We start from the raw sequence: 21,317 nt of genomic DNA, 5'->3' as shown, positions 1-21,317 counted from the left end.
GAGATAATATATGAAGAGAATGTATGGATTTTAACAGTTTAAAGCTTCAATTCTGCTTTCAGATATACGATATATTACAAAAAATACCAGTTTTTGTAAAAGTATACACAAAACAACGGAGAGAGGTGATAGGTTACAGTTCCTTAAGGAAATTGTGAACACAATTTATTCCCCTTGTGGAACCAAAAAATATTTAAAATATTTATATTTGGGTAAAAGCAAGAACAATAGTGAAAAGTGAGATGATAAGGTAAATTGTACAAAGTCGCAAGTTCTCAATATAACCCAATGTAACATTAACGTATTCCTAAACATTAGTGATTCTAAACAAAATATGGCTCCGGCCAATAAACTAATAATCAGTAGGAATCCTTAACAAACTTCGTAGACAGTTAACAATACCCTCTCACAACAAGCTTGCCTAATCAATCATAAAGGTCCTGGACTTTTGTCCGGCCAAGGACTGTCAACTTGGCAACATTTCTCAAATTATTAATATAATGTCTTCGGCCACTACAATAACATTTAAGAACAGTTAACAATAATAAATGCCAGCACTTACCCATGACTTGAACTCTGCAAATTGCACAAGTATCGCACTCAACATCCCAGCTCCACATAGCTACAGCATTCCATTTCTTTAATGTAAACATTTTATCCGGTTTACCGCCGTCATTATCATTGAATTGTTTGTCCATCGAACTTTCAATATCCTCACCATCAGCCATTGTTTACAAAATTTCCTTGAACCGCCAGTAATAAAGTTTATTGTAATGTTAAAAATACAATTCCAAGAACTGGTTGTTGCAGTCGTAGTAGAAAATGGAACACAGGGTTAACTAAAGTTCAATATTTTGCCAATAAGGTGCTTGTCTGCGATAAATTCAGTTATTTTCATTTGTTGTACACTAGTGGTATTCACAGTTTGCATATCATATGTTTTGGATATTGATAATATAAACACAAAAGGGTGAATACCCTTACTATAAGAATTGCTCTTTACAAATAGAAAAGCGCTATATCTACACCTTTGGTACTTTGAATGTCAGAAATCTTTTTGAAATTTCATAATCGGAGTATCTCGATGGGTATATGAATCAGCCGGTTTCTGGTTCCCGATGTAGTAAGCTGCGGGAAATACCGTTACTTCAAAATATGCCAATTCATAACGCAATCACTTTGGCAGCTTTCTACGAGGTCTATTTGAAAAATAGAAAAAGTGTTTTGCTACGTAATTATATTTCAATTTAACTGTCAGCGTACAAGTTTAGTGCAATTAATTTATTTTTATTTCATGACTGCTGTAGTGCTGGCTTGTAATTGATACTGAACTCAATTGAAGCCGCCAGAAGCCGACCAACAAAAGCTGGCCGCAGTAAAAATGTTTTATGTTGCTGCCTTAGTGCATTGCAAATTTCGAAATAACTGTAAGTAATCTTTGAATGTAGTTTATTTGCGCACGTCTATTGTCATGACTCACTCGGGTTTAAAGTTAACACATTTGTATGCGTGCATGTCACTCTAATTTGGAAAAAAACACTTAACTCAAAAATATATAATGTGTTATATAGACCTTGGGTACATGAAAGTTTATTTTTCTCAATTTTTTTCAGCATAGTATCTTATAGCTAGTACTAGAAAGCTAGAGTAATGCTTACAGGCTGGAGGCTGGATAAAACTCTAAAATTTTCTTTAAATATCTGAGTTAGACCAGAAAGTATTATTTTGATGTATGATATTTTTTTATAAAATTCCTCATTCGTATGTCTACCGTACTTCGTTAGTACTATGTGTTTGGGTATGTATGAGTGTGTGTAAAGTTAATAATTGTATACTTGCCAACTACTATCCGAAATCAGCTGCCACAAAGCTAAAATAACAAGAGCAAAAAACAAACAAAAAGCTAATAAAGACATATTCATGCATATACTATACATATGTATGTATGTTTATGTAGCGGAGCTCATGCGCCAGCGAAAACTACAAAAACTGGGCCATCATTCAATGAAATTGCCAACATCAATTGCACTTTATTTACATACATTTAATTCATTGCCTTACGACACAAAACATCTTAGTGTGGGTATAATATTACATAAATAGAGTTATTATAGTTTTGATACAATTGCTGCCTGTTCGTATTTTAAAAATACTCCGCGATTACATGGACTTATTTGAGGTTTTCTTCCGCCTCTTCTCACATCCATGCGTTCCTCGCATTTCACCGCTTATATGGACTATAAGGAATATAGCCAATCACTTACAAATGTTTGATCTTCGTGGTGCTAATGAGATTATGTATGCCAGCAGCTTAAATAGAGACTTGAACATGCAAGCAACTTGATGTATGTGAGGCAAGACTCTTCCAAAAGTTGGCGTAATTTTTTCATGTCTTTTCTTGAAGAAGAAATGACCGATTTCAACGAGAAAACCTAACAACCAGGGATCACAAGACGACAGCTGAGCTCAATATCGGCCAAAAAAGAGTATGAAAATTAAAAAAAAATCTTTGTAAGTTAAAACATGAAAAGTTAGGGATTTTTCGAACTTTGTAGTTGTAATAAGCTTTGTTTACTCACTCGCATCCCAAAGTACGATAATAAGATACTAGGTTATGTAGGTCTAAAAGATTGTGTTCTCAGAAATTTGGTAAATATAAGCGATGTCCTTTTTTTATTTATTAAGGGTTAGGGGTAGTAAAATTAAACCAATTTAATGATACAAATATTACTTTACAACGTAAAAAGGAAGAATGATTGAAGCACCAATTAGTAAAAATACTAAAAAAGTATTAATTTATTCTTAATACATGTGTACATATATATATTCCATAATACATATATACATACACACATACTAACTTGTCTTTGAACATGCAATGCTACTGTTTTACCTTCATTGTTAGTAGCAAATGCTTATGCAATAATCACGCTAGTGTTCGTTGCATTACATAATGCAAATACCGCGATTGCCACACCTCCCCCCCCGTAATGCCAACTGCATGTTCGCGCTTTTAAATGTGTCAATATATATAAGTTATTGTTGCACATGTAGACTTCCATATCGCATCCATATGAGTGTGTGTGTGTATCGACAACAGCGCCTACATGCTTCGCGAACAAAGAAAACAAGAAAAGAAAAACTGCATTCAACGATTACCAAAATTGTTGGTTTACCATGCAACAGGTTTGCCAAAGCTGTCGGCAGGTGCATCGCGATGTGCATATATGCATGCATGTGTGTGTGTGTGTGTGTGTATCGAATGTGCTTGGATTGGTTTCTATTGATCGGCCTATGTGGATTTTCGTGCCTTGAGTTGCATATAATGCGTCCGCGTTTTCGCTTTCATAGAGCGTAACGTATTATATTTTTGTTGTTGTTTTTGATTGTTGTTATGTTAGTGCAATTAAATTGCACAATAATGTGACAAGCTACATATACCCCATGTTGGTATCTTAGCTGAGTTGAGCCTTGTCTAAGCTGAAGACTCTATTGTCTATTAAAATATTGAAGCTTTAAATACATATATTTAAGTAATCTCTGAAAGTACTCTTCCCAGATGATCAATAAACTCATATTACTCACCACCTTTGTCCAATTCATCATTTCAATGAAAAGCATTTTAGGAATTTGAGTGTTTCTTTAACTTATTATTAAATAAAATAGTATTAAGTCTAGGGCAGTTTTCAAGTTGTATAAAAAATATATAACACATTTGGCTTATAATACAAATGGAAAATAATGGAGCAAACATAACTGTTGGCTAAGCGCTGCAGTCTCGCCTGCTCCATTGAACCCCCCCTTCCATTTTTGCTACATCAACTACAACGTCCTTCCTCTCCTCCTCTTCTCCTTTCGTCCAACTGGCCATCGGTCCTCCTTGTTCTCGTTATCGTGCTAATGCTACTTTATTAACATCCTCTTCAGTATTGTTGTTGTTGTTGTTTTGGTGTTACTCCCGTTCAGCTCAACATGAATGCGTGCGTACATTTGTGATTACCTTCGGATGGACTTATTGGGAGTGTTTGTTATTTAACTAATTGCTTGGTTGCTTGTTTGATTTTTCTGGTTTTCTTCCTGCATCCTCTCCTTCGGTTCGGTTCTTCCTACTTGTTTTTACTTGTATTCGCGATCTGTGGTGGCAATTCTCAAAATTTCGTCGATTTCATTTTTATTACATCTGTGTTCCAATTAACATTTTTATAATCCGTGGTCTTCATCTAGTTCGCTTGGGTTTTATACAATGTCATTCTAGTACTACTCAGCCTTCTTCGTCATCAGTTCGTCAACACGCTATAAGAATAATGCTTGTTTGCGATTTATTCGTGGTGATGATAGCCATGGTAGTCATGGTGTTCTTCCTTGTGGAAGACTGGCACTTCAACGTGGTATTTTTCTGGGATGGGAATCTCTTTGTGCACGGGTACCTTGACCTCTGAGTAAACTGGATATGGTTTCTCAATGGGCACTTTAACTTCATATGGTACTGGCTTCTCAACAGTGTATGGTACCTTCTTCTCCACAGTGTACGGCTGTGGCACGGGCACCTTTACATGTACTGGATAAGGTTTCTCAACTTCGACTTTGTATGGTTTGTCAACTGGTACTTTGACTTCATATGGTACCTTCTTTTCCACAATGACTGGATATGGTTTTTCAACTTCAACGGGATATGGTTTCTCTACTTCGACGGGGTATGGTTTCTCTACGGGCACTTTGACCTCATAGGGCACCTTCTTGATCACCTCGTATGGTTTTGGCACAGGTACCTCAACTTTCACTTCATAAGGAATCTTCTTGATGACTTCGTAGGGTTGTGGTACGGGCACTTTCACTTCATAGGGGATCTTCTTGATGACTTCGTAGGGTTGTGGCACGGACACTTTGACTTCGTAGGGCTTGTCGACTGGCACTTTAACTTCATAAGGTACTTTCTTTTCCACAATGTATGGTTTTGGTACATGCACTGGTACTTTCACGTATTCCTTAACATGCACGGGCACCTTCTTCTCGACATAGTATGGTTCGGGCACAGGCACTTTCACTTCATATGGTACCTTCTTTTCGACAGTGTATGGTACGTGTTTGGTAACGGTGTAGGGCACTGGCACTTTCTTCTCAATTGTGATAGTCTTAATGTGCTCGTGATGATGATGATGTCCATAATCGCCTAGATGAAGACCACGTTTCTCGACGTTTTTGCTATCATCCTTTGCCTCAACTGCATCCTTCTCGGTTTCAGCAGCAGCGGCATCGGCTGCCTTCTCGGCTGCCGGCGCACAATGGGCAATTGCCACGCACAAGGCGAGACAAGGTAGTACAAACTGTAAATGAGAAATGGAAATGTTTTAGTTTTTTTTTTGTAGCTGAATTCACTCGTCCATTTGAGCACTGCTGTTGTGCTAGTTATTTCTTTTTTGATTTCGATTATGATTTTCGTAATTACCAAGCGCATTGTTGAGCTGTCGGTTTGAACGGTCCAATAGAGGAGAATTAACACAAAAAGTTTGTTTAGCCAATAACGAGATCCAAGTTGGGACTGACTTGTTCAGCGGCGCACGCTTACTTTATATACATGTGAAAAAGCTGCGCGCGCGCATGCGCTATTGTAGCAATCGTTGCGCCTGACGTGCGCTGCTTGCCATGCGGCAATACATTGCTAACACCAGCAGAGACCACCGCATTGCAACAACAACAGCAATAACCATATTAAGCGCAGCAACAACAGCAACAGTGCCGAAGCATTGGCGTAGAAACGGTAGCAGCTGAAAATTATTGTAGCAATACGAAGCGCGCTGTGGCTTTAGCCAAAGCATTAGTGGCAAGTCTGCAGAAACAAAAGAAACTAACTTTAACTGTAGTAATAAGTAATTAGCATTAGTTTTCAAAAAAAAAATAATAATAAATACCTTCAATTTGGCCCGCCAGCGAAAGGTTTATCGATGTTATTCCACAAAACATTTGCTTCGGTGTGAACTTAAAGTGTTGCATAAATATTTCAGTTATGTGCATGCCCCTTTTTAACCTCCTCTTTTGGCTTTGGGTTTAAGTGGAATAAAATTGCTGTAGCAATTATGAATCCTAATATGTATTAATGCATTACATTAAGCCTCCGTGGTATTAGCCGAAACAATTTGGTGCCAAGATGTTAGAAATGAAGTGATAGTAGTCATCCAACAAGTTAAATGCACTAATAAGATGTCTACAGCAAAATATTTAGCATTCCCGGAAAGTTTCTCCTCAATAAAGGCTTAAACTGAGGCGTCCCTAATTCAGAATCACGTAGAGCTTCCGTTGTCGTACTAGAGAAGTAGAGCTCACAAGAGTTTCGTCTCGTAACTTCTTACGGAGCGCGTTTGATAGAAAAGTAGATCAGTTCTTAAGACCATGAGCGAGAAAGGGAAGGGTACCTTGACCTCTGAGTAAACTGGATATGGTTTCTCAATGGGCACTTTAACTTCATATGGTACTGGCTTCTCAACAGTGTATGGTACCTTCTTCTCCACAGTGTACGGCTGTGGCACGGGCACCTTTACATGTACTGGATAAGGTTTCTCAACTTCGACTTTGTATGGTTTGTCAACTGGTACTTTGACTTCATATGGTACCTTCTTTTCCACAATGACTGGATATGGTTTTTCAACTTCAACGGGATATGGTTTCTCTACTTCGACGGGGTATGGTTTCTCTCGACAGTTTGTTTAGTTAATGACTTAGCGTGATTCCTCTGATGGACTTATGAAATTTTTGAGATGGCCTGCTCCTTGAAAAAGAAGACAACATGCCATGAAATTTCAACGTTTTGACTTACTTACCAAGTGTTTAAAGCTTTTAGTGCTTTCAGGGTTCTTCATTTGTCGGATAACTTAAAAAATATAGTAAAATGGGGCGTCATTGTCACATAAAGAATATAGATACAGGGCATTAGCTTTGCAATCGTCAACTCGTTTACTATCTAAAAACAAAGCGTTTGACATAGTATCTCTAGAAATTAAAAAGCTATAACCCTTGCTAATTACACCAGCTGAATTGCTGGAATATTGCTGTAGGGTACTTGGTAAACAGTATACTTTGCATTGAACATAATTGGCCAAATATACGGGAAAACATATCGAGCAAGTTTCCCAAAAAAAATTGCGACGCATTAGAGTGTTGCCACAAGAGGAAAAAGCATTCAACGCTCCGATGATTATATCAACGACCTGTTTTCCGCACTCAAACGTGCAATCGTGCCAACACCGACTTGCTAAAAGGAAATGATACAACGGTACATTGACGACGGACAAACACACAACGCTCGACAGCTTGTTGCATGCGCCGATCTTCAACTCACACACACACACACACACACACACACACACACACACACACACTTACATACATGAATACATATACTCATACGTGAGATCGAATTTAAATTAGCACACCGTCCGTGTAGGTCTTACGAAATCTCGCCGCCACTCGGCATGTATACGCTCGTTTTAGCGTCACTTTTATTTTCATTTAGTCAATTTGGTCTTTCGGCGGCATACAGAGATTACAAAGAGACAGACATGTAACCGCTGCAGACAGACATTGACATCGAACAATGCAGCTAAACGCAACATAAATATTCGTATACATATGCAAATACATACACACAGACAACTGTAAATTTACACATACATACACACATGCATCTGTACATAAACAGCTTTGTACTTGCAAAATGCAGCTTCCGTTTCGGGGCTTGTTGGGACATTTAACACCACATGCAAGTTATGTAAATGCGTAAATGAACTTGAACAGCCTTCGCAAATTGTATCGTTAACCAGAAAAACCTCAAGATGCCATTTCACTTTCAACTGGGTGTAGGTCTTGGGTCCGCCCGCTGCCAAACCACGGAAGAGATAGAGTCTGCAGCGTAATTACAGTCATCCAGGCAGGCAAGAGGCAGCTGGCCAGCCGAGTGCAGTGCGCGTTGATCTTCAGCAAATCATCTAACGGTTGTTATTGAAAACCTGCTGGTGCAGAGTGTATGCGCCACGGCCTTCCTGCAAATATTCGCTATATTTCGTTTATTACGGGCTTTTTTCGAGTTTTCGCCATTATTTCGCAATCTGAAGCATAGATATGTTGCATACATACTTACACACATACACACAAAATACATAAATACATGAATAAAATAAAAAAAGGAAATTTGAGTGAGTGCATTTTTTCACTCTCAAGTGTAGCAAGGAAAAACATTGCGGTAAAGTGTGTACTATTTGACGTCTGTGGAGAGCGATAAAACATACAAGCGTGCATGTAAATAACATACAAAAAAAATATATATGTAACAGCATTTAATGTAACAGTTTTATGACTATTCATGTTTATCCGGCATCTCTTAATATTTTCTTTTATATATTATATATATTTGTATTTTTATACCCTGAACAGACAGGGTATATTAAGTTTGTCATGACGTTTGTAACACCCAGAAGGAAGCGTCGGAGACCCTATAAAGTATATATATAAATGATCAGTATGTTGAGCTGAGTCGATTTAGCCATGTCCGTGTGTCTGTCCGTCTGTATATATACGAACTCGTCCTTCAGTTTTTAAGATATCGTTTTGAAATTTTGCAGATGTTATTTTCTCTTCAAGAAGCTGCTCATTTGCCGGAACTGCCAATATCCGACCACTATATCATATAGCTGCCATACAAACTAAACGATCGCAATCAAGGGCTTGTATGGAAAACTTCCGCATTTTACTACATATCTTCACGAAATTTGGTGCGAGTTATTGTTCATAGAAATAATTTAATCTCCGAAAAAATTGTTCAGATCGGTTCACTATAGCATATAGCTGCCATACAAACTGAACGATCGGAATCAATGGCTTGTATGGAAAATTTTCGCATTTGACGTGGTATCTTCACGAAATTTGACATGGATTACCTCTTAAGGTAATAATATAATCTCCGAAGAAATTGTTCAGATCGGTTAACTATATAACCTTAATGTTCCAAGCAAACAACCCGGCTAAAAAGAATAATCTTTTTCTTTTACTTTTTTTTTACTTACTTTTTTTTACTTACTTTTTCTTACGTCTTTAGATTTGCTTAAACACATAGTTACTAAAAGAAATGCACCAGTGAAGGGTATATTAGCTTCGGTACAGCCTAAGTTAACGTTTTTTCTTGTTTGATGTATAAATTTTCATATGTGTATGATCCGATCGAATGCGGAAACTTTTGTAATAATTTGATTAACTATTTTTTGCGTATTTTAAATAAGTTGGTATTTAATTTAATTCAAATCATTTTTAAAACTTTTTTTTTTAATATTTTTTACATATGACAAGCTCTGGTTAAGTATATAGAATGAATACATTTTGCAAACAGTAATAATGAACTTGATTGTCTAGATATGATTGCAAAAATTAATATTTTTTATTTCGATTAGAATTTTTTTTAAATTTGGAGAGCCATAGCTCCGGGGGGTTTACTGCTTGGATCCTGTCGTTTTTGGGTTTAAGTGGGTTTCAGAGGTTGAAAACGCGGGTAATTTTTACAATTTTAATTTTGTAGTATTTTTTTTTTTTGAAACCCACCTAACCCCTATCTCGATTAGTAATATTGATACCTTCGATCATTTATTTATTTATTTTGATTGCGACTTTTCTATCAGAGAACTGATTTATTAACAATATGGAATAATTACATAATTATAAAACACAAACATTTGAAACTGCGAGATAATCGTTAATTAATTACCAAACTTTAGTATAAACATGTGTTTGTTTTTCCTCACGTTGACTTCTAGTTTCATAGACCAAAACAATCATTATTTTTCTAACACGAAACGAAGGCCTTGAACGTTCCTTTCTAAAAGAAAGGTTTTATAATTAGACGTGGTGTACATATGTATACATATATACACATATAAAACAGTAAATATTTAGTTGGATTACTAACAAAAATCTTTGTATTTACAAAGAAAAATATTAATTGTCTGTAGTATCAAATAAGGTAATGGATATACAAGTACAGATGTATGTGTACGCTTCATTTCAAATATTTTACTGGTAAATTAAAAAGTGGTTTATATATACATATATATATGTATATACATATGTTAAACCATTCCATTGAAGTGAAAACAATTAAAAATACTTAAATTTTTATTTAAAATAATTTAATAAATTGTGATAGGCTCCATTTGTCTGAGCGATCTTCAAGCCACGCCAACCAAATCGTAGAATAATCTTCATCAAACCCATAAGATGTATAACCAGCAATACCAATGCACGCACAAATCTATATACATACATATTTATATGCTTCATTGACAGTCCTTGAAAACATTTGGCATTACATATATTTAACTTAATTAAAACTTACAACAATATACATGCATAGGTAGTATGTGTGTAAATTTTATGATCTGTCTTTCATTGCAGATGGCTTTACACCGACGAAGTAAATAAATTCAAAAATAATACGAAAATAACGCCTTGCAACACTAACCCGCTTAAAGAGACGTCTTCATTCACTTTTCATTTTGATCGTGAGGCATCGCCAACACTAACACACATAAGATTTATTATGCATATATTTACAAACATATTTAGGTTCCCCAGTGCAAGTTTAGTAGTTAAAAACTATACGAGTATATATACTGCAGTTTGTTTTGGTCAACGACCTTCATATGAAAATTGGTTATTTTATGCTTGCCTATTTATGTATGCCCATTCATATTTAAATATAAATATTGTCTATTGTGTATTACCCAAATGTATTCAAGCCTTTGTTGTACAGGTCTTTGACTATCCTATAGAAAGCCATTCGAATTTTTTTTTTTATTTCAAACCAAAAAATAAAAATAAAGCAGCCTCCGATTAGAAATGCAAATCAACCTTGACCGTAATCGAAACCTATATGGAGGAACCCAGCAGAAAATCATTTAGTACAAAAACGCCAAATCTTTCAGCAATGAAACTCGATATCCTTCCAAAAAGTTTCTGTATTCTGCATTTAAATTCAATAATTTGAATTATGTTCCTTGATTTTCCTGAATACGGTTGCTCTTTAAGCAAGCGTCTGCATGGATGATTTTGACAAAAACAACTAAGCAAAAACTGCTTGGCGCGGAGTTTACAGTTCTAGTTCTTACTGCGTAAATGTTCTATAATAGACGTTAGTTTTTTAGCTTTACATGACACTGATCGTAATCGCGGTCGTGTGTAACACACAGTATTTCGGTATTTTTAACGGCCGAAATTTTTCGTCATCGACAATGCTAATGAGATCCGATCTGTAATCGTTCATCAAGTTTAAGAAAAGAACCGTCGTTAATTTAGTACAGGAGAGAAATATAATTGTTAACATTTTAAAACACACTATTCCAGCACTCAAAATCAGTATCGTACTGTCAACTGCATATGAATAAATGAAAATTTCCTCTGGTGATAAGAGTTTAGTTTTAAAACATGGAAGTTTTCCTAAAGTGGGAAGGAACTCCATTGGTAAACATAATTTTAAATTTTCACATCGAAAAAATCATCTATTTCATCAGCCTTGGTGAGAGTGAGAATTCTTCTACAGCGTCATTAAATGTTTCCGCCTTTTCGCAGGTTTTTTTTTAAACCATCGGCTATCTGGGCGTTTATGGAGCTAAATGCTGTGGTGGTATTTCAAAATTTCCGGAAGTCATGTTGATGGCTTGCTAGACTCAAAGAATGAGTGGAAACGTGGGGTAGCGGATATGCTCACTTATTATTTCTATCGACAGAAAGTGCAACTTAATATAGATTATGACCAAAAAAGGCTTAGAACCATTAGTTGGCTAACATGTTTTATTGCAATTATTTACACTCAAAAGAACTTACTACATATTCAATGACAACAAAATAGTTTGGAATACTGGGGTTGTGAATGAAACGTTTTTTTTTTTTAATAAATTTAATTTTTCTCTATTATTTAAACCAGATCTTCCGGATTGAACATGCCCTATAAAAGGAAAATACGTTAATAATGAATGGAAGTAGGTGACCAATGTTTGATATAAACTCACTCTGGCACGTCTAAGAATGGAATCTTTACTAGCATCGTATGGATGATCCTTTGAAGGGATTTCCAGCACAGCGGGTACTGGTGATGTGTGTGCATCAATCACGTGACGTATGAGTTCAGCGCAATTTTGGTTAATCAATATAATATCGATATCATCGCGCTTCACAAAACGTCTAAAGCAATCTTCCACCTCACTCACTGGCGTATCTGTTCAAGTCATTATTAAATAATATAGTTTTATATATAAAACTGTTTTAAAGTTTTAACTTACTCTTGTCGACGACCATGAAATTAGGGTGACGGTTCTTGTTGATTTCACCAACTCCACCCAGAAGAAAACCAACGCAAGTGTCCTACAATGAAATATGGGTTGTTTAGAATATTTATATTTCCAAAATGATTGTCTATACTCACTTCATCACCAATAACGGATATAAGTTTTCCTCTAGCTGAATGCAAAGCCATTTTTTCACTTTTTGATCAATAAACTACGTTCGCATAGGTAGAGTTCGCAAATGGTCAGCTGACATACGTCAAATGACAAATTATCTACCAAAAAAAACTTCGCTGTTAGAATTATTAAATTCGCTGACATACGCCAAATGACAAATTATCTACCAAAAAAAACTTCGCTGTTAGAATTATTAAATTCGCCGTCAAATATATTGCTCAGCTTTTCATTTAAAAAACTATATTCCTTTCCTCATTCATTGCATATTATACATTTAATTTGTAAATATAAAGAGATTTATATTATTCACGAAATATATTGATTTAATTTCAATTATTTAATAAAAAACTTTCGAACTAATTCAAGAAATTGCAATAATTCTGATATAATTTCGGAACAAAAATCTAAAAAATATACGGCAACATTATAATGTGTTTTATTATTGCTTTATTATCATGCTCTCTTATCTATCGTTATTCATAACAATATCTTATTTTGTGAGCATTAAAAATTAGTTACAATTAATAATATATTAACAAGTGTTAAAGTTAAAATGGATAATAAGTATGAATATTTTGATAAGATGTATGAGGTTACAGGAAATAACTCTAAATTTGGACCACCCTCAATAGGAATATGCACTAGCGAAGGTAAGCTCTTAGAAAATACAAAAGAATGAATTCAAAATATATATTGTTTTATAAAGGAGTGGCTCTTGTCTCAATGAAATCCAGAAAATCAAAATTAATGATAACAGAAAATATGGATACAATTTATATGATAGATGACCATATAGGATGTGTTTTGTCTGGTCGTATTGCGGATGGTCGTGTGCTTATAGATCAAGCTCGAGTACAATGCCAGAATCATCGGTTTAACTACAATGAGAAAATGCCGGTACAATCATGTGTACAAACAGTATCAGCGAAGGCATCAGAGTTTGGCAATGTTAAAGATTCTTCGTTGGGACGTCCTTATGCAGTGGAGATGCTATTTGCCGGATTATGCAATGATAAGCCACAACTTTGGCACATGGATTCTTCGGGTACATACATGTCTTACGGCATAAAATCTATTGGTAACATAGACGAAACACAACTTGAAACTTTATGTACAGAAGTGAATAGCAAACAGATAAATTTATATATTGCTATATCTTTGGCGAAAAAAATTATAGGTATGGATTCAGATGTATTTATTTTGCAAATATAGGTATGGATTCATATGTACTTATTTTGAAACCGTAACCTGTTGAAAGTAATGATGGAAGCAACGTCGAATGTCCTTTGCTATATTCGAAATTTATTACTTAAGAACCTAGACATTGTGTAAGAGTAAACAAACTATGTGATTGTACTGTACATAAAATGTGTTTATAAAACTTATAAATAAAATTTGTATTTTAATATCTAAATTTAGTATTTAAATTTTTTTGTTTTCACATGTTTTTCAATGCAATGCCTTTTGCTAATTTTATAAACCAAAGTTGGCAAAATATTATTATATGAATATATATATATATATATATTTTTATGTGTATTTATATGCATATTTATATATACATTTTTTATTATAAAACTATTATAGGACAAAAATTATTAAAAAAAAAACACTTTAACACTATCAATCTTGCTTGTGAATACACTTATTATGTCTAAACGTTGGCAACGCATGAAAACTGTTGGTAGCGTTGATTTTTGACATTTATTGTGACAGCATTGTAGACGGCAAAAGTGTTTGGTCATTTTCCTAGCCGCTAGTTCCCTTATTATTAATTCGTTTTTCTGGATTTACATCAAATTTCAACTAAAATGTAAGATAGAAAACAAAGCGAATTCGCATTAGCGATAATAATATATTATTTGATATTTTAGATGTTTTTAACACGAGCTGAATATGATCGTGGTGTCAACACCTTCTCTCCAGAGGGGCGCCTATTCCAAGTTGAATATGCTATAGAAGCCATTAAATTAGGATCCACTGCCATTGGTATTTGTACCAGTAGTGGTAAGTGCAAATATCAATTAAATTGATTAACGGATATTATATATATAATATATATATTGTTTATATTAGGTGTGGTACTTGCTGCAGAAAAACGTAGCACATCTGAACTAATGGTGTCTAGTAGTGTGGAAAAAATTGTACAAGTAGACCGACACATTGGATGTGTTACATCTGGACTCACAGCTGATGCGCGCACATTAATTGATCGTGCGCGTGTTGAATGCCAAAATTATTGGTTCATCTACAATGAACCCATGCCAATTGAGTCCTGCGCGCAAGCAGTATCTGCAATGGCTATACAGTTCGGGGATAGTAGTGATGGAGGTTCGGCAATGAGTCGACCATTTGGTGTTGCGATGTTATTTGCCGGAATTAATGAAGGCGTCCCACAACTTTGGCATATGGATCCATCGGGGACATATGTGCGTTATGGCGCCAAAGCTATAGGCTCTGGCAGTGAGGGAGCTCAACAAACCTTAAAAGATGAATATCACAAAGATATGAGCTTGCAAGAGGCGACGAAGCTGGCAATGTCTATACTCAAGCAAGTAATGGAAGAAAAACTGGAATCAAAGAATGTGGAAGTATTGGTAATGAAACCGAACGAAGAGTTTTCTATGTTCTCTAAAGAGGAAGTAGAGCGCGAGATAAACGCATTGTAGGGTGTTCTCTTAGAAAGCGACAGTTTATGGATACAGATTAAATTTGTTTTGCTTATGGTACTTTGTATTTAAAAAATAAAATAATAAATTTAAAAAAATCATTTGGATACTTTATCGATATATGATATACGTAAAATATTATTATATATATATATATATATATATATTTTATTTGACTAAGACTACGTTGAAAAATATTAATTTACACGACTGTCGAACTTAAAGTTAAAAAACATAAAACTAACTAAGGGAAGACACTATTATTTGACGTTTGTAACTATACTGTAGTTACATTTTGGGATACTTTACATAGGATATTTCTTCCTATTCATATAAGCATATGTGATTGATATTGTTATTACTGCTTATCAACACCTTTGTTACCGCTGTCTTTTCGACGTAGTAGCAAGGTTTGGCTAGCAAGCGGATCGGTTAATGAGTATATTTCGGGTTCGAATACCGGCGGACACTCCATATGCGGATATTCTGGTGAGTTAATTGTCGCTGCGTTTGAAGCAGTGGAGTTTAACTCTTTCAGACTTCTATTACCATTGCCATTACCATCACGGGATTCATGCGGCGGTGGTGGGGCGATATCTTCTGGGGCTGTAATTACTTCGTTGGTTTGTGAGGTAGTCAAATGAGTGTGTCGTGTGTTAATGCTACCCATGCGATCACCTTGGAAGTGATTGGCTTGATGTTGATGATGATGATGATGGGATGTATTCACTTTCGGAAATATAATTTGTGAGAAAATTTCCCGATCATATTCGCGACCAGCGCAGGTTGGTGTAGTCGGCACTGAAATGCCGCTCATATTATGTTGTTGATGACGATGATGATGTTGCGTACCAAAGACGGTGCGGTGTAGCAATGGCGAGCCCAACAGACGTTTCTCTTTGCCACCCTTACCGCCGCTGGCTGTCAGTACGCTACTATTCAGTGAACCTGAAGCATGGCTTCCGCTATTGCTACCTCCCACTCCGAAAGTGGTACTCAGTTTTGTTAATATCGGTACGGAATTCTTCCGATGGGCATCATATTTAGCACCAGCTTTTTCTTTCAAATCATGATTGTAGGTATGGCTCTTCTTAATGCCCGTACCAGAAACTACATTGGATAATTCCACGTCGCGTTGACTATTTTTATGCTTGTTAAGTGGCAATGTCATAGTCATTGCCGAGTTACCACTATTATTGTTTGACGAATGCTTGTGAAATTGTTGAAAAATACGCTCGCTTTTGCTTTTCTTTTTAATACTTCCCGAACGTTTTTCACCAGCACTGCTCAACTCCGCGATTGACGAAGTAGATGAGCAACTATTACTTGAGTGTTTTTTACTTTTGTGCGGAAGCAGTGCAAAAGAACGAGACTTGCTGCTTATTATACTGCTACTCTCCGAGTGGTGATCGGCATTGCCGCTTGTCGTAGACATATTGGAATTTTGTCGTGACGCTGTTAATATACCAATACCACCACCACCACCACTGCTAATCGGTTCATCGCCGGATATTAGCTCGTAACCAAAGTCACGTAGTTTCAAGCCCTCCTTGGTGCGAGTGCGTCGTATATCTTCATCGGTCGGTTTAAAACTTATTTCGTAATCAGGTGTCTTCGGCAAACTGCGATTCTGAGTTTTAGACAGTTTACTACTTATACTTCCCGCACAGCTGTCTTTACAATCTCCACCACTGACACTTCCACAAGCTCTATTCTGTAGGATATCTTTCTTTTCGACACCTAGCAACACACGATTGTTGTACATCTCCTGAGCCTCCTCCTCCTGCTTACGCAACATTAGATCTTTCAATGTGATAAAGGTTGTATGTATGTTATGAGGTGCATCCCAAGAATTGGCCGAGCTGATTTTGGGCAATGAATAGTCCAGTGTTTTTGAAGTTTGGAAATCGAATTCAACCAAATTTGGATTGGACGCATGTATGAAGTTGTACGGTATTTTGCGCATTGATCTCGATGATATGCTTGAATTGGATGTGGAATTACTGAGAGCGCCAGGCGATTGATGGTTTGCATGATATGATACATTTCGCTCAGGCACCGGCGCTGGTGATGACGGTGGTCCTAAACATGATGTCGACATCACCGAAGAATTGAGTGAAAAATCTGTGCCGTTGCTGGCGATTGAAATGCGACTTGAAGAGAGTGAGAGTTTTCGCACCGAATCTTCTGGTATTTGTTGTGGTTGTGGTTGTGGTGGGGGTGGTGCCGACGTTAACGGTACCATTTGTGGCTGCGATGTGTTCATGCTATATGTGGGATGATTGTTACTTTGCTGCAGTTGAAATGACAGATCGTGATGGTAGCCAGGAGTATTGGTACCAATTTGTAGGCCGAAACTGCCGCCGGGAACTTTTCGATAACTCCGATACTGATCTGTAGGCACTGGAATGTCACTCGAATGTTTCTTCTCACTCGACGATGTGCTGCTTTTGAATTGTAATGTGTTCTTTGTTAGTTTTCGCAATGATCCTAAATAACTACGTTCCTGTTTCGGCTGGGAGGTGTTGGGTGTAGATGTATTGGCTGCTAAATTAGTAATGATATCCTTCCCTGATGATTGCGGCGAGGGCGTGCATAAATTGCTAGATACTAATGATTCAGTTTCTTCGCCGGAACTATCCGTTTCAGAAAATAGATCTTTCGTGTTGATGTCATCTGCTGCGTTGCCCGATGAGAGCTGGCGCATATTGTGAGCATTCGACGGTTGTGTGTGCAATGTTGCTTGTTTGAGTAATTCTACCCACTGATTCAGTGCATCTTGTGACTCAACCGCAAAATAGAACGTTTTTGCTGCGTGATATACTTTAAAGGCATGCGGCTTCGAATGCACTTCCTGCGGGTATAAAAGCGCACACTAAGTAATTCATATTCATTAAAGTTATATAACGTATGTATATTTACCTTAGCTAATGATACTGTAAATCCAGGCAGAAATATAACACAACTTGCTTTTGTTGCTTCCTTCGATCGGAAACCGTAGAGAATAGTATTGAGCATTACAAAATATAAGCGAGCCCAAAATGTTACACCTCGTCTATCCTTCGTGCGTCTGTACAAATGACCTTGAATATCACCTGTTCCTAGTACCTTTAGGTTAACATTACGTCTTTTATTTACTAAACTATGTTTTTTCTTCAGGGATAATGTGCGGCTTTTTGTTGGAGTGTGCAATTCGTTGACTTGTGTTGGAGTATGCGGCACCGTTGTATTGCTGCTGATATTACTTGTGGGCGAATTCACCATTTGAGACATGGTGGGTAAGGGTAATTGCAACGGAGTATTGATAATTCCTTCTGTATTTATAGTTGTTGTATTATGTTTTGTAATGTTTGCAGGAGAATGCAATGCTGTACCCATTAGACTCAGGGGTTTCGGAGGAGGTGGTGGTACTGGTTGTGGCGACATATCTTTTTGTTTGCGTGGACGGGGTGGTGGTACAGGAGGAGTTTGCTGAAGAAATTCTTTACGTGGCTCAATGGCGGGAGGTGTATCACACTCTGCACCTGTATTGTCATAGGCTGGCGTGCTATGACTTTTGTCCAGACGACCACGACGAGCTACGATTGGTACGTTAACTGCCTCAACCACTTGACTTGCAGCAGCTGCGTCGGGTAAGGGAGCCGGCGGTTTGGGTGTGGTTGGTGTTGTTGTTGGCGTTGACAAAGACAGTGCTGATGCTTTGTTGTCTTGCACAGTATTACGTTGCATATCCAACACATCTTCATCCTCTTCATCCGCAAAAAGTATTGGCTCAAACGTCTCCAAGATAGTATTTTCAACATTGCAAGTATACTTTTGATCCACGGGATAATCTTCATATTTCATATTAGCATCAAATCGAACAACTTTGCTCACTCCTGGTTTTGAACGCTCAAGGGAATTTTCACCATTTTCTATGCCGTCGGCATTGGTTTTCGATTTATTAAATACATCTTGTATTTCATTCGCACCATCATTTTTGCCAGCCATGCCTATGCAAGTTTTTGGTCGTGAAGTTAACTCCAAACCAAATCCGAACGACTTGCATTTATCACGTAAACTCGGTGACGACGGATCGCATACAATACCGGCTTTTGGTTTATGATGTTGAAAAGCATCATTACTGCATTTCAGGTCACCACTGATTGTATGTCGACGTTGTAATACTGTACGCGGTTTCTCATAATACAGACGACTACGTTTCTCTGATGTTTTGGTTTCTGTAGGTGAAGATGTGTCACTGCAATTGGATTCTGTGTCTGAAGCGGTGGTGGCTGCTTTCTCTTCAGATTTCAAGAGCTCAAATGCAGCTTGATTATTAGGCACAGTTAGAAAGCTAGTTCTTGCGGGTGGCAAGTTTTCACCCCAACGCGAACCAACAGTGCGTTTTTTGCTCGGCAAACGATACGGTTGCATATAAATTTGTCCATAGATTTTTGTATGTTTTGGGCGCTTTTTTAGTGTTAATAGCACATCAGTTGGTGAGACATGCAATTGGTGCCAAACAGTTTTTCCCTGCCATCCTACTACTGTCTGATAGTTAATTTGCACAATTTCGTCACCGTATTCTATTTTCCCAGAAGTATGTGCTGGCGAATTATACCGAATTTCAGTAATCCGATGAACACCATGATAGTTGGATTCGATCTCAAAGCCCGGATCCATTTCACGTTTCTTTACCGTGACGAGATTTAATGACGCTGGTTGCAATAGCATAGGATCTGATATATCTTGTATAATATAATTGGCAAGTCGTTCAAGCTTCTCCGCGGTAACACGTATTTGATCTACAGGACGTTCGACGAAACGATCCCTTTGTGCCATGGTGGCCATTTCAAGTCCGAGGCGTAGTAAATTTTTACAAATTTCTGTAAACTGAACCTGACCTTGGAAGGGTGCGCGTTCCAACCAACCTATTAAAGGTTTTATTGTCCCTATGGTTCTCGTAATATCACTTAGAATTTGTGTCTCAATTTTTGATGAATCACTATGTGTAACTAATTGTCGATGCAAGCTGTGTGCTGCAGTAGCAACATGTAATGCCATAAATTGTAAGTTTTCTTTATCCAAATTGTAATACTGAAAATTACAAAGTAAAGGCGACTATTATCAATATAAAAATATATGTGTGTATACTTACAAAATTACGCAAATTTTCAACAGCTTCCAAAACAATTTCCTGATGACCAATAGAGTACATTCCCAGTTGCTCCAGTTCGTATGGGCGTATATTGAGTAGTTGACGACCGCCTACTTCATTATTTGTAAAAGATCTAATGTAGTGTTCCATTGACTCATCTAAACCTACAAATTTAAATAAATAAATTAAATTAATGAATTGTATATGCACGAAACGGGAGTGGCACTCTTACTACAAAAATATTAATACCAATACCCTCGTTTACTCGATACATTAGTATTCTTACCTTTCAGCCAGTCGGTCACCTGGTCTGTCGTCCATTCTACGACGTTAATATATGCCATTTTAGAGGTCTATTTAACAAACGCTGGGAATAACTTTTCCATTTGAGAGAAAATAAAAATAATTTTGTGCAAAATTTGTCCGTTTCTCACGTCGTTCCGTAAACTACACCCAGCACTTGATATCAGCTATCTTGTGGTTATTAACGCTACACAACATCATTTAAACCTACATTGCCTAATACGAATATATAACCATTTTATCAAAAAATATATAATTATTCACTGATTTTAGATATAACAAAAATTTTTCGGATTGAATAATTATTTCATATATTTATGTACGGCTTTGTAATTCTGAACAGGCAGACAACAGTAGAAAATCCGCTAATGAATTTCAATTCCACATATCTCAAACTTGACAGTTCAGTTGTCAAAAAGATAATGTTACAAAATGATTCATAAACATAACAGCTCGTTTCCACACTAATAACTGAATTCAGTAGCTATTGAAATGAATGCGACTATATTCTTAAATTGATTTTGATTGTGTCAAACTATAGTTTTTTATCTTTTGTGCTCGCAATGTTTAAATTAAATATTTTATTAATTTCTTGTTTATTTAAAAGTGGGATAATAAAAAAATCTGTAATCACTCAACAAAGTTTGTAACCAAATTATTAGCAAAAAATTTCGACATTCAAGTGTTTTCTCCATTTTAAAATAAAATTTA

General features: G+C 36.5%; 7 protein-coding genes across 7 annotated transcripts in view; 2 read left to right on the top strand and 5 right to left on the bottom strand.

Annotated features, from left to right (window-relative positions):
• LOC105212171 (RING-box protein 2) overlaps positions 1 to 809 on the bottom strand; it is a 43,100-nt gene extending 42,291 nt beyond the window's left edge. Inside the window, exon 1 of the mRNA XM_011184006.3 lies at positions 563 to 809. Coding sequence (XP_011182308.1) covers positions 563 to 728 — 166 coding nt within the window. The 5' untranslated portion in view covers positions 729 to 809. The remainder of the gene's footprint in view (positions 1 to 562) is intronic.
• Positions 810 to 3,917: 3,108 nt separating this feature from the next.
• On the bottom strand, positions 3,918 to 5,592 carry LOC105220584 (zinc finger protein 512B). Its single transcript, XM_029045889.2, has 2 exons — positions 5,447 to 5,592; positions 3,918 to 5,324 (listed from the first exon to the last, which is right to left on the bottom strand). The coding sequence occupies exons 1-2, from the start codon at positions 5,453 to 5,455 to the stop codon at positions 4,320 to 4,322; spliced, it is 1,014 nt and encodes a 337-aa protein (XP_028901722.2). The 5' UTR covers positions 5,456 to 5,592; the 3' UTR covers positions 3,918 to 4,319.
• Positions 5,593 to 6,317: 725 nt separating this feature from the next.
• LOC105212194 (aggrecan core protein) lies at positions 6,318 to 6,854 on the bottom strand. The gene is made up of 2 exons (XM_054233522.1): positions 6,816 to 6,854; positions 6,318 to 6,686 (listed from the first exon to the last, which is right to left on the bottom strand). Exons 1-2 carry the CDS (start codon positions 6,852 to 6,854, stop codon positions 6,318 to 6,320), a joined length of 408 nt encoding a protein of 135 aa, XP_054089497.1.
• Positions 6,855 to 11,778: 4,924 nt separating this feature from the next.
• Positions 11,779 to 12,610, bottom strand: LOC105212169 (V-type proton ATPase subunit F 1). Its single transcript, XM_011184004.3, has 4 exons — positions 12,458 to 12,610; positions 12,315 to 12,396; positions 12,045 to 12,250; positions 11,779 to 11,980 (listed from the first exon to the last, which is right to left on the bottom strand). The coding sequence occupies exons 1-4, from the start codon at positions 12,506 to 12,508 to the stop codon at positions 11,951 to 11,953; spliced, it is 369 nt and encodes a 122-aa protein (XP_011182306.1). The 5' UTR covers positions 12,509 to 12,610; the 3' UTR covers positions 11,779 to 11,950.
• A 327-nt stretch (positions 12,611 to 12,937) lies between these two features.
• LOC105212167 (proteasome subunit alpha type-5) lies at positions 12,938 to 13,908 on the top strand. Its single transcript, XM_054234958.1, has 2 exons — positions 12,938 to 13,144; positions 13,201 to 13,908. Exons 1-2 carry the CDS (start codon positions 13,048 to 13,050, stop codon positions 13,704 to 13,706), a joined length of 603 nt encoding a protein of 200 aa, XP_054090933.1. The 5' UTR covers positions 12,938 to 13,047; the 3' UTR covers positions 13,707 to 13,908.
• Positions 13,909 to 14,147: 239 nt separating this feature from the next.
• LOC105212168 (proteasome subunit alpha type-5) lies at positions 14,148 to 15,264 on the top strand. The gene is made up of 3 exons (XM_011184003.3): positions 14,148 to 14,307; positions 14,369 to 14,501; positions 14,571 to 15,264. Exons 2-3 carry the CDS (start codon positions 14,369 to 14,371, stop codon positions 15,161 to 15,163), a joined length of 726 nt encoding a protein of 241 aa, XP_011182305.1. The 5' UTR covers positions 14,148 to 14,307; the 3' UTR covers positions 15,164 to 15,264.
• A 242-nt stretch (positions 15,265 to 15,506) lies between these two features.
• LOC105212166 (uncharacterized) lies at positions 15,507 to 21,001 on the bottom strand. The gene is made up of 4 exons (XM_011184000.3): positions 20,590 to 21,001; positions 20,304 to 20,467; positions 18,086 to 20,242; positions 15,507 to 18,017 (listed from the first exon to the last, which is right to left on the bottom strand). Exons 1-4 carry the CDS (start codon positions 20,645 to 20,647, stop codon positions 15,522 to 15,524), a joined length of 4,875 nt encoding a protein of 1,624 aa, XP_011182302.1. The 5' UTR covers positions 20,648 to 21,001; the 3' UTR covers positions 15,507 to 15,521.
• Between the last annotated feature and the right edge of the window lie 316 nt (positions 21,002 to 21,317).

Source organism: Zeugodacus cucurbitae, chromosome 6 (assembly GCF_028554725.1).
Source record: "Zeugodacus cucurbitae isolate PBARC_wt_2022May chromosome 6, idZeuCucr1.2, whole genome shotgun sequence".
NCBI lineage: Eukaryota > Metazoa > Arthropoda > Insecta > Diptera > Tephritidae > Zeugodacus > Zeugodacus cucurbitae.
The sequence above is the reverse complement of the archived record's forward strand: the minus strand, read 5'-3'. Positions and strand labels throughout refer to the sequence as shown.

What these genes read in the sequence shown, in the direction of transcription:
- LOC105212194 (XM_054233522.1), bottom strand. Translation starts at nt 6,854, where the DNA reads ATGAAGAACCCTGAAAGCACTAAAAGCTTTAAACACTTG. An exon ending in CTAAAAGCTTTAAACACTTG is followed by an intron (nt 6,687 to 6,815) that starts GTAAGTAAGTCA and finishes AACTGTCGAGAG; the next exon opens with AAACCATACCCCGTCGAAGT.
- LOC105212169 (XM_011184004.3), bottom strand. Translation starts at nt 12,508, where the DNA reads ATGGCTTTGCATTCAGCTAGAGGAAAACTTATATCCGTTATTGGTGAT. An exon ending in TATCCGTTATTGGTGATGAA is followed by an intron (nt 12,397 to 12,457) that starts GTGAGTATAGAC and finishes ATTTCATTGTAG; the next exon opens with GACACTTGCGTTGGTTTTCT. An exon ending in TTTCATGGTCGTCGACAAGA is followed by an intron (nt 12,251 to 12,314) that starts GTAAGTTAAAAC and finishes TGACTTGAACAG; the next exon opens with ATACGCCAGTGAGTGAGGTG.
- LOC105212167 (XM_054234958.1), top strand. Translation starts at nt 13,048, where the DNA reads ATGGATAATAAGTATGAATATTTTGATAAGATGTATGAGGTTACAGGA. An exon ending in AGGAATATGCACTAGCGAAG is followed by an intron (nt 13,145 to 13,200) that starts GTAAGCTCTTAG and finishes TGTTTTATAAAG; the next exon opens with GAGTGGCTCTTGTCTCAATG.
- LOC105212168 (XM_011184003.3), top strand. Translation starts at nt 14,369, where the DNA reads ATGTTTTTAACACGAGCTGAATATGATCGTGGTGTCAACACCTTCTCT. An exon ending in TGGTATTTGTACCAGTAGTG is followed by an intron (nt 14,502 to 14,570) that starts GTAAGTGCAAAT and finishes TGTTTATATTAG; the next exon opens with GTGTGGTACTTGCTGCAGAA.
- LOC105212166 (XM_011184000.3), bottom strand. Translation starts at nt 20,647, where the DNA reads ATGGCATATATTAACGTCGTAGAATGGACGACAGACCAGGTGACCGAC. An exon ending in GGTGACCGACTGGCTGAAAG is followed by an intron (nt 20,468 to 20,589) that starts GTAAGAATACTA and finishes TTAAATTTGTAG; the next exon opens with GTTTAGATGAGTCAATGGAA. An exon ending in TTGAAAATTTGCGTAATTTT is followed by an intron (nt 20,243 to 20,303) that starts GTAAGTATACAC and finishes TGTAATTTTCAG; the next exon opens with TATTACAATTTGGATAAAGA.